The 19,245-nt window shown below is 38.2% G+C and overlaps 1 protein-coding gene across 1 annotated transcript in view; it reads left to right on the plus strand.

Moving 5' to 3' along the window:
* The first annotated feature begins 309 nt into the window (after nt 1-309).
* HSD17B12 (hydroxysteroid 17-beta dehydrogenase 12) overlaps nt 310-19,245 on the plus strand; it is a 123,123-nt gene continuing 104,187 nt past the window's right edge. Inside the window, exon 1 of the mRNA XM_074274977.1 lies at nt 310-628. Within this exon, the coding sequence (XP_074131078.1) occupies nt 469-628 (160 nt within the window). The 5' untranslated portion in view covers nt 310-468. The remainder of the gene's footprint in view (nt 629-19,245) is intronic.

Below are 19,245 nucleotides of genomic sequence, written 5' to 3' on the forward strand. Positions count from 1 at the left end.
CGAGGGCAGCAGGAGCCAATGAAAGACGGGGGCGGGGTACTAGAAAAAGCCAGCTGGAGTTTGTGACAGGCCTGGCCGGCAGGAGGCGTGGCTTGAACCTCATTGGTCATCAGGCGACATCAATCAGTGATTTTGGAGCCGGAAGCTAGGCCGCAAGGCGTGCACTTGGGGAGAGAGGCGAAGGGCCGCTCTTGGGGGCGTGGTCTAACGTCTGAGAGGCGGTGCCAAAGCTCTCTTGGGGCAATGGTTACCTCCTCGAAGGTGGGATCGAAGGTGGCGCTAGCCAATGGCTGAGCGCTGAGGGGATCCCAAGGGTAGGCTCTGCCACTGCACCGGGTTTTGGTTCGGGTGGGCGGGATAACGCGGCTTTTCGGTGTCTCAGTGGCCGCGGTCTCCCGCTGTGCTACTCCGCTTCCGGCTGCGGTCCCTCGTGAGTCTCGCCTCCCCCGTGAGCCTCGGTCCGCAGCCATGGACTCCGCCGCCCCCGCCGCCGGCTTCCTCTATTGGGTGGGCGCGAGCACCGTGGCCTACCTGGCCCTGCGGCTCTCCTTCAGCCTCTTCTCGGCCTTCCGGATCTGGGGCACGGCCCACGAGGAGGAGGTCGGGCCGGCGCTCGGCGAGTGGGCAGGTGAGTCCCGGGCGGGGTCCCGGACCCCGCGCGCGCTTTACCTGAAGCGGGGAACCCCTCCCCCATGACCCAACGTGGTTCCGCGGGCAGAACCTCAGGTGCGAGTCCAGAAGCACTTATTAGGCGCCTCCTGCACGCGGTGTCGGGCTGACTCTTGGCAGATCCCCCCTTACGCTGACTCAGTTCACCCCCCTGTCAGCAGTAGCACGCAGCGGGCGGCTGAGAGCTCGAGCTCCGTAAAATCAGGAGGCTTTTAGGCTCCCACAGTGAGGAGGACTCCCAGCACCTTTCCTTCCTTCCGTCCCCGAGCCCCGGGTTACTGCTGGACGTGGTCACCGAGCGTTACTGAAGGCTGTCTATTCCCGGCTATTGCTGCTGTTCACTTCAGTAAACTCGTGTTAAGCTCCAGCTGTGTGCCTTGGAAACCGGCTCCCGCCCGTCGGAAGGTCCCAGAAACTGAACACGTTGACTCCCCGCCACTCGCACCCCGGAGGTTTTCTTCCGATTCTAAATAATAGTATTTCAGGTTAGCAATTAGGTTTGTCTGTAGGGACGCGCTCTCGCGAACGTATCCGCCTTAAAGTTTGCAGAACTTTGCAAATGTTAATTTCCTCGCCCCCGGCAGCTCCACGCCCCCCTCCCCCGGGGCTGCTGCTTTTTCCCATTAGGATTTTAGGATTTGAAGCGGAAGCCTGAGGTTTGATCTCCGCTTTGAAGAAGAGACCTGAGTTTTATAGCAGGGAAGAGCTTACTACGCTAAGCAGCGAGTGTGATAGTTTTGGCTCCGTTTTTACTCAGGCAAAATAAAATGTCAATGTTGAAATAAATACTGCCCCAAATGGGCTCGGGAGGGAAAATGCCCCCCTCAAAATGTGAATGGAATTGTACAAACTAAAAAAAATAAAAGTAGGTTAAAGGTCTTTGGAGTTTCTGAAACTTATCTGTTGAGCAACTTCTAAACAGCCAAGGGATTACCTGTGGAGCGAGGTTCACTTTACTGGGATTTGAGTATCCGTGTAGAATAATAAGGTGAAAGGTCTTAGTGATGATGCTTTTTTAAACTTTTCTTCCTGTACCAAACTTAAATTGTGACTACATCTTCCCAAGGAATAAGTAGGTTTGCAAAATGACATGTATCTGATGTGATGAGTTAGCTTTGTTACTAAAACTTTGTGTTCACTTTGCCTAACTTTTTTCTGGCCCATTAAAGGTGAATCACTCTTATATACCACGCAGGAACTGAATTTCACAACTTTTTGCAACAGAAGCTTGCTTCCAAAAGTTAGTTATCAGCATGGAGTTTGATGTTATCTGCAAACAGTTCCAATAAAGTTTCAATACTCTTGAAACTTGGCCAAGCTCTTGGGAAAAAAAAAGGAAGTCGTCTCTTTAAATAGACAATTCAAAACTGTCCATTTTAAAGTTAAAATTTTTTAAAAAAGGGGCAGCCGGATAGAGCACCAGTCCTGAAGTCAGAAGGACCTGTGTTCAAATCTGGTCTGAGACACTTAACACTTCTTGGCTGTGTGACCCTGGGCAAGTCACGTAACCTCAATTGCCTCAGGAAAAAAAAATTAAAAAAAAAAAAAAAAGAAATTTCCTTCTTGAAAGGAAAAAAGAAAAGAATGAACTTATTTAGCTTTTTTGTTGTGGGAGCGAGAGCCTGATCCTGACTCTGTCACTATCTTGGAAAAGTCATTTACTCTTCGGTACTGCAGATTTAGAGCTAGAAGCAAGACCATCTAATTCAACTGTCTTTAAAAGATGAAGGTGAGGCTAGGGGAGGAGAAGTAATTTGCTGTCAAATGGAGAGCGTCTGAGGTGGAATGATAGCCCAGATACCAAATTTCAGAAGCACTACTCTTTTCCCTGGGTTCCAGAAAGGATTTAGAATCAGTCTGCAAGATTCATTCCAGCACGGATGGAGTCTATGAGCTTCTTATGGCAGAGATTGTTCCAGGTTCTTGGTGATGACTATTTTGAAGAGAGAATTTGGCAACTGAGTAATGCCAGTGACTTCACAAAAAGTCAGTGCCTGAGAGTTCTCACAGCATTTCACTTAGAAAAAAATCTGGCACAGCTCCTGAGAAAAGAGGCTTCAGAAGACAAGGAAAAGATTATAGTCGGAGTCAAATGGCAACTTTTGTTGGTTTTCGTTGGTTATCATTTCATCATTAAAAGGCTAGAGTTTGCTTAGTTTCAGCTTGTTCTCTAGGATTTTGGCAAAAACCTCTATTTTTTCCCGTCTTATTGAGAAAAGTAAGCGGAACAGTTCACACCCATACTACCCAGATGTAATTTTGAACATTGAAGTCTGTTTTTTGTTTTTATTCTTCTAAAGTGTTTTACCCTCTCTCAACTCAAGGGAAGCTTTGAAAAACAAGCTCATCTCAACCTAGTATTTTGTGTTATCTTCAGGATGAAGTTGAAAAGAGGAAGATAGTTTCTCCTTTGCCCTTTAGCAGAAAGGACTCTTCAGCAAATACTTATTTGAGTACTTGAATACTTGGGGTTAATGTGATTTTAAAAAGATAACTAGAAAAACTAAAATCTTAGATCATAGAAAAATGCATTTTGTTAAGCAGTATTAATTTTCAGCTGGTCAGTAACCATTTATTAATTGTCCACCATGTCCCAAGCACTGCGTTAATTGCTGGGGATGTAAAAAGATTAAAAAAGATAGCCCAGTGGACATGTAAACATATGTTCTGAGCATGTTAAATACAAGATAAATAGGAGATAATATACAGAGGAAGGGAATTAAGAAGAATTAACTGACCTTCCAGAGATTTTAGTTAGCATTTAGAACCAGGTTTAGAGTGGAGGAGGGAGAGCCTTCTGGGCACAGCAAAAGAAAGAGTCTGGAATCAGAGATGAACTGTCTTGTCTGTGGAACAGCCAAGAGACCAGATCATTGGACTGAAGAATACCTATAGAAGGATACATGAGTTGTGAGATGATTGGAAAAGTAGGAGGGGACTAAGAAAGGCTTTTAAAAAGTCCAAGGGAACATTTTGTATTTGCTTTTGGAGGCAATTAAAAACTCCTAGTTTATTTTAGATATTTTTCTTCTCATTCTTTGTGTAACATTGTTCTACACTTTGTTTCTACTTAAATAATGCTAATTTTTCTTTTATGTTACATAGTGATGTTGGTGGAGGTATCCTTTTCCAAGATACTGTTTGATTAATACCTTGCTCTCACTTTTATATATCATCATCAGTTTGAAATAATTTAGTTAACGTTTAGCAGTATGGTGGTATGTTATTTATTTAATTTTGGGTACATTCATTTTCATTGGGACATCAGGAGATATTCTGTGAGTTGCTTCTGTTGCTATTATTGCTATTATGTAGCGATTGGTATAGGCTCAGTACTGAGCTTAGTGTTCTATTTTGGATAACATGGAGGAGCAGGGTGGAGAAACCAAATCTGCAAGACTAAAACAATCTTATCTTTTAAAAAACCACCAAACCTTTCAAATGGATTTCTTTTGCTTTTATACACCTTAATCTTCTATTGTGTCTACGGAGAGCAACTGCCCTTTTAATAGAGACTTTAAAAAGAGGAGGAAGAAAGATGCTTGAGCAAAACTTTCAACATCATCATTTGTGTCTGGGAGTCTACACCAAGGTCCACAGTTACAGGATCCTACCTTTTCAAGGGATGGCAGAAAGGCCTTTCTTGCATCTTAGCTGGACTAGTGCAGACATTGTGCCTCCAGAGGAAATCAAAGCAAAATTGTTACCTGTCCCCAGAAATTCATTTACTACTGTAAGGAAAAACTTCTGGATCTTTAGAGCTGACAGAAAGTAAAACAGGTTCGGGAAAGGAGTCAGTGAGTTTCCCACTGGAAGAATCTCCTACCTGCAAGAATCCTTGACTTTTATAAGTCAAAACTAACTTTAAATGTGTGGAGGGAGTATCACTTGAACCAATTCCTATGATAATCTGACCCTTAAAGAATGGATGGAACATCTCGCATTGCCCATGGAACTCACTTTTGAAGGTGATCTTCATAAATCAAATTTGTAGAATCTTAAGGTGGCAGGGACTTCAAAGACCATTTAGTTCAATTTAAAGTTGAAGCTTAGTGGAAAGAGTGCTGCATTTGTTGTCAGGTGACTTGAGATTGACTTATTAGCTCTGTCATTTGCTCCCCAGGTGACTTTGGATAAATTTCTTGACCTCTATGGGTGATGTTCCTCATTTGTAAAATTAGGGAGTTTGACAAGATGGCTACTAAGGTTTCTTCCAGTTAATTATTAAGTGCCAACTATGTCGTAGGCTCTGTGTAATTAAAAAAAAAAAAAAGAAAAGAAATGAAACCCTGTTTTCTCGGCACCTTCTAGCTCACATTCTTTGATCCAATGATTTTTGTGTATGAAAAGGCTGTTCCTATTAAAACTGATCTTCAAGCAAAACATTTTCAAGTTTCTTTAAGCCTCACGCTCCTTAAATCTTTTTATAACCCTCCTCAGAGCACTCTTACTTTAATATTGCATTCAACCAGAAAGAGAGCAGGCCAACTGCTCTGTGTTGCATCTTTAGGAAAGGGTAGGATTCTTGGGAGAAGATGAGTGGAGTCTTTCAATGTGCTCAAGGGACTCAGATGAAGTTTTTGTGGTTTCTTCTTCATTTTTGAAGAGGACCAATGACCTCAGGGTGTGATGTGACTTGATTTTTTATGAATTAGATTTAAATGAGGCAGAGTTGTATTACAGTCATTGAAGTCCAATGGCAGGGCAAAAATCAGGATGTCTGACCAGAGAGCTGCATTTCAGCTGCCTTCATGGTCCTTGGAACAAATTGTTCTTGTCTGCTCATTCCATCAAGGAAGTTTTCATGTGCTTGTGGTAGACATCCCCTTAACATACTAATGGGTTTGAGGCCTGTAGGCTTGTTAAAGGCCATCTGCCAAGATGGTTTTTTGGAGGCCAATGGACGAACTATTGTCACCTATGACTTGAAGAGTAGGAAGGGACTTTCCTTGGGTAATACAGCCGGAGAAAAGAGCTCTCTCTCCAAATGGCCAAACCTGCTAAGGAATATTCAAAAGCTTGTAAATCAGAATAATAGCACCCATTTGAGGGGTTATTTTCAGAACCAAATGAATGAATATTTCAAATGCTTCATATATCCTAGCGCTATAAAAATGATAGCTACTATAATAATGATAATAAGTAATCAGGTGGTTCTTTTATTACTAGATTGTCAGGAGTGAAAAGAATGAATTTAAGTAGAAATTTCTTTTTTTTTTAAATAATAGCTTTTTATTTTCAAAATATGTGCAAAGGTAGTTTTCATCATTCTCATGCAATACCATGTGTTCCAGAATTTTTCTCCCTCCCTTCTCCCCACTCCCTCCTCTAGACAGCAAGCAATTCAATATAGGATTTGAACCCTGGAGGATGAGGCTTCCTGCCTCCAGGCCTGGTGTTCTATCCACTTGTCTTTCTAGGTGACCCAAACAAAAGATGAGATGGAGGGGAGGAGGTGGCTCAGTCACTAGGGGAGAGTTAGCAGGTAGAAAGGCCAAATTGCTCCCCAGGGCATGTGACATATGGAAAGGCCCAGAGGAAGGCCTGAGAATATTGGGGAGAACCTCTGGAACCTCTGTGGGAAGGCCTGGACCAAAACTGCATGGGATGAGAAGATGTGAGAGAGCATGTATGCATTTGCAAGAAGGTTCATTCTTTGAGGTTCTTTTTCTGTAATTGCAGTTGTTAAAGTTCCTTCTCTATGCCAGGTTCTGTGCTAGGATCTGTGGAGACATAGATAAAAACCTCAAACTCCTTACAAATTGATCTTTCTAGCAGACCCTCCCTGGCTTCCAAAGCTTGATGACATTCTTTTATAGTTGTGTAATTTGTGTGCACGTGTACACACACGCTTCAAAACAACTAACAAGAAAACCCCAAAATCTAATATGCTAAAATCCTTTATAAATTGCTCTCAAGTAGGTTAAATAGATTCTCCATAACCTGTTCTGCCTGATGAGTTAACATTGCCCAAGACTGGTTTAGATCTGTCCCATGTTCAGACTGATTCCACTTCTTTGTGCCATCTCTTTTGTCCTTAACACAGATGTTTGGTAACCTTAGGAGATCATAAAATGGGAGGACTGCTTCCAAAAAATGAAGAGTCTCCTTTGATCAGATTGATCACAAATACTGATTAAAAGAGTCTGAATTGATGAAATTTTATTGTATTTCTCTGATGCTGCAAACTCAAAATTTTCAGGAATACAGGTAATTGAGAAAAACACTCAAGGTTGAGTTAGAATACATCAGCTAGGTTAGTACTTTGTACACAGTAGATTAATATACTTTTAATAAACATTTATTGAATCAAATCCAACTGATAATTATACTACTATTAGCAGTTTCAAATGTGACCTAGTCCTCACACTGGTTAAAACTTGAGGTGGATCATCTATTCAGGGCTTCTCAAACTTTTCCCACTCACAATCCCTTTTTTGCCTGAGACATTTTTATGTGACCCTGGACATATAGGTATGTAAAATAGGTCAACAACTCAAACATTTACTGATAATAAATCATAATTTTGTGACTCCCACATTCACTTACCTGGCCCCCTATGGGGTTGTGACCCATGTAAGAAGCTGGGGTCTGAACATTGCCCATAGTGACATATCCATTTATACCTAGTATATTTGTACCAGTCTAATTCTGCCTGCATACTTGGGATATTTAGTTTTAAAACAAATCCTTTAAACCTTATAATTTTCTGATTAAGACTGATTTCTTCTGGTAGGTTCTTAGTTTTAATAGTCTTTCATATTCAAATCCATCATTGTTATTACCATGTGAGTACTCATCCACCAAACACTGGAATCTGAAGATTTCATCCTTATTTCCATCTTTTTCCAAATAGCTGAATCACTAGTTTGTCCTGTCAAATTGTCAGGCTCTTCGCTATTAAATTGTTTGTGGTTTTAAGTGTTTTCTATTTGGATCTTTAAACAGAAGTTGATTGATCAAGATGGTCCCATAACTTAGCTGGTTTTGTATAACAGTGACTCAAAAGCTAACAGTTGATCATGCATGAAAAAACTAAATGGATGGATTTTTCATGCCACCATTTTGTTCGATCTTTAGTCTATAAGTACATGTATCTTGGATGGGCACTCCAGATAGATGGATGGTAAGTTTGTTCCAGAATTGAATGGAATGGAGGAAGTAGGTTGCTTTCAACTGGACATATTGTGGTGTTTTTCACAGAAATAAAGCTGCTCTCTATGTAGAAATCTGCTTTTTAAATGCAACAGTTTCCTAGCAAGGTTGTGTGTTGGAACAACCTAATTTCTAGGGATTTTATAGGACAAGGGAGAAACTCGCAGTAAATAATAGTCCGGCATGTTTCCAGTAAAGACTGAAATGCAAAAAAAAAAAAAAAATGGTAGAATATTAAGGAAACCAGAAAAGGGTATGCACTTAGATGGCAACTGTGAGGAAGGGTAATAGGAAAGACTGGAGTTGCACAAGTACTCTTGAAATAGAAGAAAACTCAGAGGAGAGCTTCTAGTAGGGCAGGTGGATTTTTCTTCCAGAGATCCTTTGTGGAAGCTCTTTGGGAGAATATTGACAAGAAATGAACAAAATTCAAAGCTCTTGGAATCTTAAAAACACGAAGGTTTCTGAGATCCTTTCTAATTCCTCAGGTCTTTGATTCTGGAATTCTTTCTAAGGAAACCTTGCAGTCTGCATTGATGGAGGATATTCTACACAGTTGAAATAAAATCAAATGAGATATTGATATAGACTTGAAATCAGTAATGTTGTGAGGCAGCGCTGTCTCTAGCATTTCAGGTCACATTCCCTCCTCCTTTTAGATTTTCATGAATCGGAATAGTGAAGACAGTTAACCTGGTTGTTATAGTTCTGATGATGATTCTGCAGGGGCTGAGTGACAGACACTCAACAGACAGAGTTTTCCAGGCCCCATCATCCAGTGGCTTTGGCTCATAAAGAGTTTTCTAACATGGAAGCTGTCTCAAAGTGGGATGGCTGCCTTCCATGTGCACTCCTTTCCACATGGAATTTGGATGGTCCTGGTTGGTGTGGGCTGTATTCTGCCAAATCTGGGATTCTGACGCCTAGGGGCAATTGGAATCTCCAGAACCACTGTGTTTTCCAAAGTATGGTGGTCAGATGACCAAGCTTCTCATTGAGGCAATATATTGTAGCAGACCGTGGGAAGGATCAAAGAACGTAGAGTCAAAGAAGCTGGCTTAGATGCTTGCGTTTGTCGTTTACTCACAAGACCCATAGGCTCTCCGGGCCTTAATCTTTTATTTTTTTTCCTTTTTTTTGGCAAGGCAATTAAGGTTAAGTAACTTTCCCAGTTAGTGTCGAGGCCCGATTTGAACTTCTGACTTCAAGACTGGTATTCTATCCAGGGGGCCATCTAGCTATCCCCAGCATCCTAAGTTTTAAGTTTAGGACATTGGACTAGAGGGTCTTCTTAGTCCTCTATGTGGATGGGGGAAAGGTCTTTGGATCAGGTCACATGGAGGACTGGTTGAAAGCAGCTGGCAGGAGGGTGCATAGTTTGATGGAATATGAAGTAGGGTCATAAGGCTGTGTTGTGTTCTTATTTCTTTATTTTCTCTAGATATAAAATTGCTGCATTCATTGTACAGATGTATGTGAGGTTCAAACAGCATCTGAAATTTACTTTGGAAGCATGGTGACTTTCTCATTATCTCCCCTTCATCCTTTTCCACCAGGATGTGTACCTGAGAGAGGATTCAAGCTGTCTGCTTATTTAGATGGTAAAGCTGTGTTCAAGTAAAGAAGTTATTGATGTCTTTATAAAAGATTATCTCTGTTTAAGGTGGGAATGTTGATGTTTTGGATAACGGACATAAAAATTGTTTTACTTTTTAATAAACATGCATTGTGATCAGAGACAATGGCTGAGAGATAAAGTGAAAACTCTTCTTTGTGAAAGTGTCATTTCAACTGTGATATAATTGGGGGACAATTTCATAGCTTGATATAAATGTAATGAAAATACAGGGATTTGAGGGGATAGAGCTGAGATGGTGGAGTGGAGAAAGGCCCCACTGAGCCTTCCCAGTATTTTCCCCTCCAGACAACTTTGAAATAAAGTTTCAAATCGAATCCAGGAGTGGCAGAGCCCCTAAGTAAGATATTCTTCTATCCCAAAACAATTTTGGAGTTCACAAAGGGAGCTTTATCACAAAAATGGCCTGGAGCCTACTTGGAGGAAATACTGGTGGTGGATAGAAGCAGAGGAGAGCAGCAGCTTTGGAAAGCTTCTAAACCAGAGATGATGATAAGGCACCTGGCAACTGGTCAGAAAGAGACAACAGGGGACCTGGATGCAGGTCCTGGATGCTCCATTCCCTATACCCTCTTGTGGATCATAGTTCAAGGGCAAGGATGAATGCTTTTGGTCAAACATGAGTGGAAACCCTGAGGGGCATTGTCACTTCCAGTGCTAAGAGAGCAGGGACCTTTAGCAGTATCCATTGTTGTCCCAAGAGATCATCTAACTGTTGGTTAATTTGATTTAAAAAAAAGAAAACCAAAATATCCCCAGTCTCAAAAATGAAAAAGATGAATGCATAATCAATGAAGATGAAATTAAAACAATTATTAGTTGTTTTGCCCAATCAATGAAGCTTTTCTTAAAATAAGTAGTATATCTAAAACAGTATATCTAAAGTATTATCTGTAATGGAAATAAACTTGAAGCCCTCCTAATAAGATCTGGAGTGAAACAACTAGAATTGCTAGCTATGGCAATAATAGGAGAAAAAAAATTGAAGGAATAAAAATAGGTAACGAGGAAACAAAACTATCATTCTTTGCAAATGATATGATGTTATACTTAGAAAACAGAGAAACAATTTAAAAAATTAGTTGAAATGATTAACAACTTCAACAAAGTTGCAAGATATAAAACAAACCCACATAAATTATCAGCGTTTCTATATATTACCAAAAAAAACCCAGCAGAAGAGAAACTCTATTAAAAATAACTGCAGAAATATAAAAAACCTGGGACTCTATCTGTCAAGACAATCTCAGGGATTATATGAACGCAATTATAAAACATTTCTCACCAAAGAAAGACCATTATAAACAATTGGAGACAGATTAATTGCTCATGGGTAGGCTGAGCCAATATAATAAAATGACAATTCTATCTAAGTAAATTTATTTATGCTGTGCCATATCAATCAAATTACTAAAAAAATTGTTTTATAAAACTAGGAAACATAGTAGCAAGTCCTCTGGAAGAACCAAAAGTCAAGAATATGAAGGGATTCAACAAGAAAAATGTGAAGGAAGGTCGCCTAACACTTCCAAATTTCAAGTTGTTATTACAAAGTGGTAATTTGGCCCAAAAATAGAGGTGGATTTTAAAAATAGATAAGGTATTTAATACACAGCAGTAAATGGTTATGCCAGTCGAATATTTAAAAAAAAAAATTCAAGTTTTGGAGGTTGAAACCATCATTTGACAAGAATTTCTGGCAAAACAGGAAAGCAGTTTGGCAGAAAACAGACATAGACCAACATCTCACACTGTATACCATGATAAGGTCAAAATAGATAAATGATTTAGCCATAAAGGTGATATGAGTAAATTAGGGGAACCTGGAAAAAATATACCTGTCAGATCTGTGGATGAGGGAAGGCCTTATGAACAAGAAAATATAGAAAATATTATGGTATTTAAAATGGATGATTTTGATGACATGGAAGTAAGTAAAACTTTTGCACAACAATCACAATTGGAAGAAAAACAGGAAATGGAAAAAATTAGAAATTTCTCTGATAAAGACCCCATTTCTCAAGTATTTATGAAACAGCCAAATTTTTATATATATATATATATATATATATATATATATATATATATATATATGTCATTCCCTTGTTGATAAATGGCCAAAAGACATGAACAGACTGTTTTCAGAAGAAGATGATCGTAGCTCTCAATAGCCACATTAAAAAATTGCTCTAAATCACCACTTATTAGAGAAATGGAAATGAAACAACTTTGAGGTAGCATATCAATCAGATTGGCTAACATGACACAAAAGGAAAATAATAAATACTGTAGGAGATATAGAAAAATTGGTGAAAGATGCTGTTCATCTCCAGAGAGAGAATGGATGATACTAATTTATCATTGGTGGAATTGCAAACTAATCTAACTATTCTGGAGAGCAATTTGGAACTATGCCCAAAGCATATAAAACTTTGATCCAGTAGTACCACTTTTAAGTTTGTATCTCAAAGAAAGGGAAAAAGAATCAATTAGATCTATATTTCAAAGAATAGGAATAAGGACCAAAAAATTTAAAATCCAGGAGATGCCCATCATTTAGGGAATAGCTGAATAAATTATGAGACATGATTGTGATGGAATTCTCTTGTCCTAGAAGAAATGCAGAGCAGGATGGCTTTCAGAGAATCCTGGACAGACCTATATATAAATTGATGCAAAGTGAAGTGAGTGGAATCAGGAGAACATTGTTCATTGTAACAACAATATTGAAAGGATATTCACTTGTGAAGGCCTTAACTGATCCGATCATGATCCTATTTCAGGACAATCCAAAGAACCCATGATAAAAAAGGCTATCTCCAGAGAGAAAACTGATGGACTCTGAATGCAACTGAACCGTATATTTTTAAAATTTCTATATTTTGGTTGTTTTCTTTTATTTTGTGGGTTTCTTTTTGACAACATGGCTAATATAAAAATGTGTTTTGCATGACTTCAGATGTATAATATATGTCAAATTGTTTGCTTTCTCAAGGAGAGAGGAGGGACAGAAGAGGGGAAAGAATTTGAAATTCAAAATTAAAAAAAATGCTAAATTAAAAAAAATTTATTCAGAAACACTTAGCAAAAATATTAAGTACAATAACATAATATTGTGTTGTAAACTTTATTACAGAAGAAGATTATTACAGAATTTTTTCATTTCTCACCTTCTGCTCCTCTGTTTTATCTCAGGTCAAAAAGATATTTACTGTACTTTTTGGTCTATAAACCAGTAGTTTTTCTTTTGGCCTTATTCTTACCTAAAAGCCAGAGTCTAGTTAATTATGAAGTTAGATTATGTGATGAGAAGCATCTGTAAGAAAAATGTCATTTTTAAAATGAGAGTCATTTTTCTAGAATTTATCTCCATTTTCACTTGAAGTTTTTGGATGTAATTGTTTAATATGCAAGTTGCAGATCTTTTAATACCATTTGCTCTGAAATGCAGTTTTATGTTCATGAAAAAGTTGAATAGTTTACCTTAGTAATCAACAGCATCAAAGAAATTTGTAAGTGACAAATATTAACTTGGGCATTTCCTTCCCTTTTCAGTATGTACAGTTCAGTTTAATTTTCTTTCAGATAGAACCCCAGTAAGTAGAGGGGGATGAAAAGTTAAGTTTTTTTGGGGGGGAGGGGATAATGATATTGCTGCTGCATTCTCAAATAGAGACAACTACTTATTTCGATGAACCTTATAAACTTGAAATGGTTGTAAAATATGAATTCACCCTTCTGTCCATTTGAGATTCTGCTCTATTGGGTGGATGACATTTCCCACAAGACCAGTATTGCAGAAAAACTGCAGAAGTTGTAGGCAGAATAAGTGGGAAAGTTTCTGTTAGAATAAGGTTTTATCTGAGTCTTCATGAATCTAAAATGAAATTGATTTTAGTGCTACTATTCACATTATTTTATTGGGGATAGTGAAATGGATTTGGACTTAGAAAATCTGGATAAGTGAAAATCTCTTTTCTTTGCATTTGGATGAGACCCTTAATAGATTCCTGTTTTACTGCTGAGGAATTGAAGACTCAGAAATTTTGCTTAAGGACTACAGTTAGTGGCAGAGTCCAGAATCTGGGAAATCAGGATTTCTTACTTCTCAAGAATCTAGAATCAGAGTCCCAGGGCAGTTTCAAATCCTTTCCTGGGGCAACTAGATGATGCAGTGAATAGAGCACTGACCTTGAAGTCAGGAGGACCTTCAATCAAATCTGGTCTCAGACACTTAACACTTACTAGCTGTGTGACCTTGGGCAAATCACCTAACCCCACTTGCTTTGCCCCCCCAACAAAAATTTTAGAAAAAGATATAGATCCTTAAAAAATATTTTTGAAAAATCCCTTCTTATATTTATCTTTGAGGTGAATCAGTGAATCAACAGGCATTTTTTTTTTTTGTTTGTTTGTTTAAAAAAATCCCTCCTATATAAAAGGGAGTATGGGATGGTAAGAAGCAGAGTTGAAGTATATTCCAAAGGCAAACAGCCTGAGCAAAGGGATGGACCAGATTTTAAAATTACACTTAGGGCTCCCCCTCACTTTATGCAGCAAAGACTGGATAACTGGCTGTAGAAGGAATTTCTATATAGGCATTTTGTTGTAGAGTCATTTTTCAGTCATTCAGTTCTTTGTGACTCCATTTGGAGTTTTCTTGGTGGAGATATTGGAGTAGTTTGCCATTTTCTTCTCCAGCTCATTTTATGGATAAGAAAGCTGAGGCAAAGTGGATTAAGTGACTTGCCCCTGATCACACAGCTGGTAAGTATCTGAGGCTGGATTTGAACTCAGGAAGATGAGTTTTCCTGACCAGGCCCAGGACTCTAGCCACTGTGCCACCAAGCTGTTCCCATACAGGGATGGATTAGACCAAATGGTACCTCAGATCCTTTCATATATTTTGTGGTGATATTCTGATGACCTTATTTCCCTCACTATGTGGGTAGCCAGAGTAGACCCTCACATTGTTGTTTGATCTTGCCTCAAGTTTTCCTCCTGACTTGCTTTGGTCAGATTCTCTATATTAACTGACATGACAATCTCAGATGAGAAGAGAAGCTTATTTCTCATTGTTCAACTGCTTAAAAGGATGGAGATGGACTAGATAAGTTCTTCTTATCCTAGGGTTTTGTGATTCTTTGTAAAATTGATGGATATATATGCACGTGTATATATATATATAATATCTCAAAAATTGGCTTGGATTTATTAGTGGAGATGCAGCAAAAAGTAGAGCAGAGCTAAGCAAAGTGTGTATAGCCCATGAACTAAGATAGTTTTTACATTTTTAAATGATTGAAACAAAATTAAAAAAAATATATTGTCTCATGATGTGAAAATTAAACAAAATTCAAATTTCTGTGTTCATAAATAAGTTTTTATTGAAATGCAGTCCCACTCCTTCTTCTCTGTATTGTCTATGACTGCTTTTGAATTATAGCAGGAGACCATATGTGTCTCATCTCTGCCCTATTGTTCCAGGAATTGAAATCACAATGAAGCAGTTCTAACTTGACAACATTTCAGGAGCCATGTTTGTTGCTGTGTCATGGTATTTTGTTTTATTTATTTGTTTGTTTTTTATACCAGTGTGTACCCATCATGTCCAAAATAAGAAGGGGAGGAGTGGATTTTATTTTATTTTTTTAAACTCAAGGCTAAGATTGAAACTTTTTTGAATGAGAAGTGCCTTCAGCCAATGTTATGAACACTGAACGACTTTGAAAATTTACCTTTGGTATATATTTGATAATGCTTATTACCGAATTCAACCTAGGATTACATAGCGAAATAGCACTTTCATGCAAATGTTGTTTGAATCACAAGTAATATCAGGCTGCTTCATATAGTTCCTAGGATGCCAAAGTTAAAACAAGAAATAAGATCTTCATTTTCACACAAATTTGCAGTGGATTTATTTTCTGATCTCAAAACTACAGTTCTAGTGGTTTCTGGGCCTTAATGCAAGTACAAAAGGAAAAAATTCACATTTCAGAATATTTAAAAGTTCATTTGAAATGATTCCATCTAATCTTCAGTTGGAAGTGATTAATCGACTGCCTTACATATTCAAAGGCATCTACAGAGAGAAGAATATAATCGAATTCTACAAATGTCATCTAAGCAGTGAATATGCTCAATTAAAAACACATGCTCATGGATTGATACCAACATTTGTGGAAGAAGATCTTTTTAAGAACGAAATATGTAAAATCTCATTCTAGATCAGGTTTAGCATGCATGTACCTTTGTAATTGATTTTGATGATAGGGAACACTAAATTTGAACTCTAATCAAGTAAAATGTTATTTCCTTAAAAAGAAGACCTTTATTTACCAAATAAAATTATATTCAATTATCATAATTTGAGTAAATCAATAAAAATTTATGGAATTTTTTGTCTTGTATAAAAATGCCTACATAATATCCTTAGTTTTGTTGATTGGCCCAGAAAGTATTAAAGTATTTAAATATATATCTCTTTGAGCCCTGATGTAATGGAAAGAGAGTTGGACACAGAGGGGGTTGTAGACCTGGGAGTAAGTCTTGGCTCCAAAACCTAGGAGTTGTGTGACCATAGACAGATTCATTAATTTCCCTCATATACATAAAATGCAGAGAATAAATGGACGGTCAGTGGAAAGGCCACTGACTCTGAAATCAAAAGACTGGAGTTCAAGTCTCCCCTCCTGGTGCTCCCCACTTTTGGGGTCTGTGCAGACCAGGTGGCTTCTGAGGTCTCTTTGACCCCCAAATATAGGGCCGTGAGAATTAACGTGATAGAGGGCAGGGGTGCTGTCCAGATGTCAGGTGGTGTTTGGGCTCTCCTAGAGAGAGATGAAAATTAGTCAACATTATGGAAGCCAGCCTGTTGTGGTGCCTCCTGGGTGCCAGGCACTGCCCAAGGCTTCCACGGCCTGTGGACATGGGCGCTCTCTTTATTCCCTTTTTACAGTTGAGAAAACAGACTGGAGTGAAGGGACTTGTCCAAAGACATACAGCCAGTCCAGCTTTGAGGCTAGATTGGAACTCTATGATCTACCTGACTCCAACCCTGCCTTCTGTCCAAAAGCCCTAGTGCAACTGCAAACTGTGTTTGTGGGATGGATCAAGGGTGGACCTTTTAAAAAGTGATTAAATTGTTGTTAGTATAACTTGATAAACACCAACCAGTGTGAGCATTTTAGTAGACAAAAGGAAATATAATCACTTTACACATGTTAGATGTAGAAGATTTGCAGTTTGCACATTAGGTAGTGTCAAGTTCTTAAACTTCATTTGCTCTTCAGAGCAAAGAAATAAGGTGGGTGCTTTTATGCTTTCCAATGAGGAAATGAAGACTAGGAGAAGTTGGCTGTCCCAAGGTCATCCCAGCTTGGCTGGCTCCCTATGTTCCACTGGGAATCCTCATTACCATAAAAACTAGGCTTTTAAAAAATACCATTACTAATTGTCATATTCATTCTAGTTTTGTCTAGCCTGTCTGCATTTCCTTCTGATCTGTCTCTCATGTGCATCTTTAAAAAGCAATTTACTGATTTTTTTTTTTTTTTGGAGGGGAATCTCTGTTATTATCCTCTTTCCCTCTATTCATAAATTAATTTTTTTCCAATTAAAATTAAAAAAAAAAAAACCTTCCCCTTAAATAGAAATGTAAACTTTATAAAAATCTGGGAGAGAGCCAATCAGTGCTCTATTTTGAAAATCTTTGAGAAAGGGGGAAAAAACTCTAAACTTAAACCTTTTATTGCATACACTTCTTTTGAATCTTTTACATTGTATTGCTTTCCTCCAGAAGTAGAGTTACTTTACATGTATTTTCCAGTTTTTTCTTTAAAAACATTGAAAATATTTTTCAAAAAATAAAGAGGAAAAAAATATTCTTTATCCTTGGGTTAAAACTTTGAATAAAAAATAACTGAAAGAATTGCTAAATTGCACCCCCTGTTGGTCATATTCTAATGTTTTCCTTTGAAAAGAGGGAGGTTTAAATAGGACAGCTGTGAGCTCCTCACATCTCATTCTAAAGAAGTGAGTCATGTGCCAGAATGAGTTGTTAACAAGTCCTGGCCTATTTCCTTTCAATAAATTTAGAGCTGGAAGAACTTGAGCTGATTAATGTATTGTGGTTCAGAGGACAGAGAACTGAACTTGGAGCCAGAGGGTCTGGATTCAAATCCTGAGTGTTTAAATAAGGATATATATATATGGCAGGGAATACAAGAATCCTCAGTAGCAGCATATTGGGCTCCTTTTCCCTGCTACCTTTGGGCTTCACTGTCTACCTCCTTCATGTTCCAGGACCATCTCCAGTGTCAGGACAGCTTCTGAGGACAAGAACTGTCCCATTTACTACCCTCCAAAATCTTCCCTAGGACAGAAAAGCCCCCACCATCTCCTTTATGCATCCATTCCTCTGCTTTGTCCTAGGCCGGCTTCTTGGGCAATCCAAGACAAAACACAATTTCCTGCCACCGGGTTGAAACTAAAAAGAGAATTTTTTAGTTTAATCTGTCGCCCTTGATGGATTCCTTTCCAACCACTGACCCTCTTCCTGGACTCACTTCTTAGTGGTTAACAAATATCTATCCCTTTATACTTGCCATATCCCTGTGATTCCAAATCCTTTAATGTGAAAATCCCATTTTCTTTTCAAAATTTGAGCTGTTTAACTTACAAATTTCATTCCTTTTCTCAAATTTTCCACTTTTTCACTCCAATCAACTTCAATCCTATCCCCTCAACTCATGAAGTTCAAGTGCCTACCCTTCCCACTGTGTTTTGTAGAATACTCATCCTAAAATAAAAGCAAGCTTCCTTTAATTAAATCTCCAGATTTAAAAGAAAGCTAGATTTCAGTAAAGAAGAGAAGATGGAAAGAGTCTTTCTATCTTCTCTTCTTTACTGAAATCTGGCTTCTCCCCAATGATATAGCTTCCCCCAACCACCCTTTTGAATGCTGCCAGTTTTTTCCTCATATCCTGGTGAGGGAAATATGGTGGAATATTTCTTAATTTCTTTTGTCATTTTCAGTCTTTTCCTGGATCACCTTCATTAAGTAACCTATCTTGCCCAGATCATGGTGGCTGTTACTTGCCAACTACCAGGACATTCTTTCTCCTTCCTCTGTGAGTTTAATGTCTAATGTCCACTGTTTTGTTTTTTTTTTTTTTTTTTTTTTTTTTCCCTTTTCTCATACAAGGAACATAGCTATTGATAGTCCCTCAGATGCTTTATATTTTCATTTGTGTGAATGTGTGAAAAAGATAGCTGAAGAAGGGATTCTTAAATTCTGTCAGTGATACAAATATGGTCTTTGTAACTAAAACCAGGGAGTCTACACAGAAAACTATGCCAATATTTCTGATGAAAATTGTTATCCAAAAACTCCAGCAGCAGATCACAAAAATATATACTGTGACCAGGTTGGATTTATAGTAGGAATATAGAATTGGTTCAAAATTAGGAAAACTGTCAACATAATAGGCTATATTAAAAATAGAAACAAGAATAACAGTAATCCTCTGACTGTTGACACAGAAGAAAAAACTTTTGAACATATTCAAATATTTCAACTTCCCAGTTCCTTAGCCTATTCAATTTGTCTCTCAGAGTTCCTTCCATCTATTCTGCATATTCACACATATTTAATTTTTTCATATTATCTCTTCTCTTAGAATGATAGTTTCTTTAGGGCAGTGTTTTTGCTTTTCTTTCTCTACACAGGCTTTTGGCTCTAGTAATCACTTAATAATTACTTGTTGACCATGACTGATTTA

Source organism: Sminthopsis crassicaudata, chromosome 6 (assembly GCF_048593235.1).
Source record: "Sminthopsis crassicaudata isolate SCR6 chromosome 6, ASM4859323v1, whole genome shotgun sequence".
In the NCBI taxonomy this organism is placed as follows: Eukaryota; Metazoa; Chordata; class Mammalia; order Dasyuromorphia; family Dasyuridae; genus Sminthopsis; species Sminthopsis crassicaudata.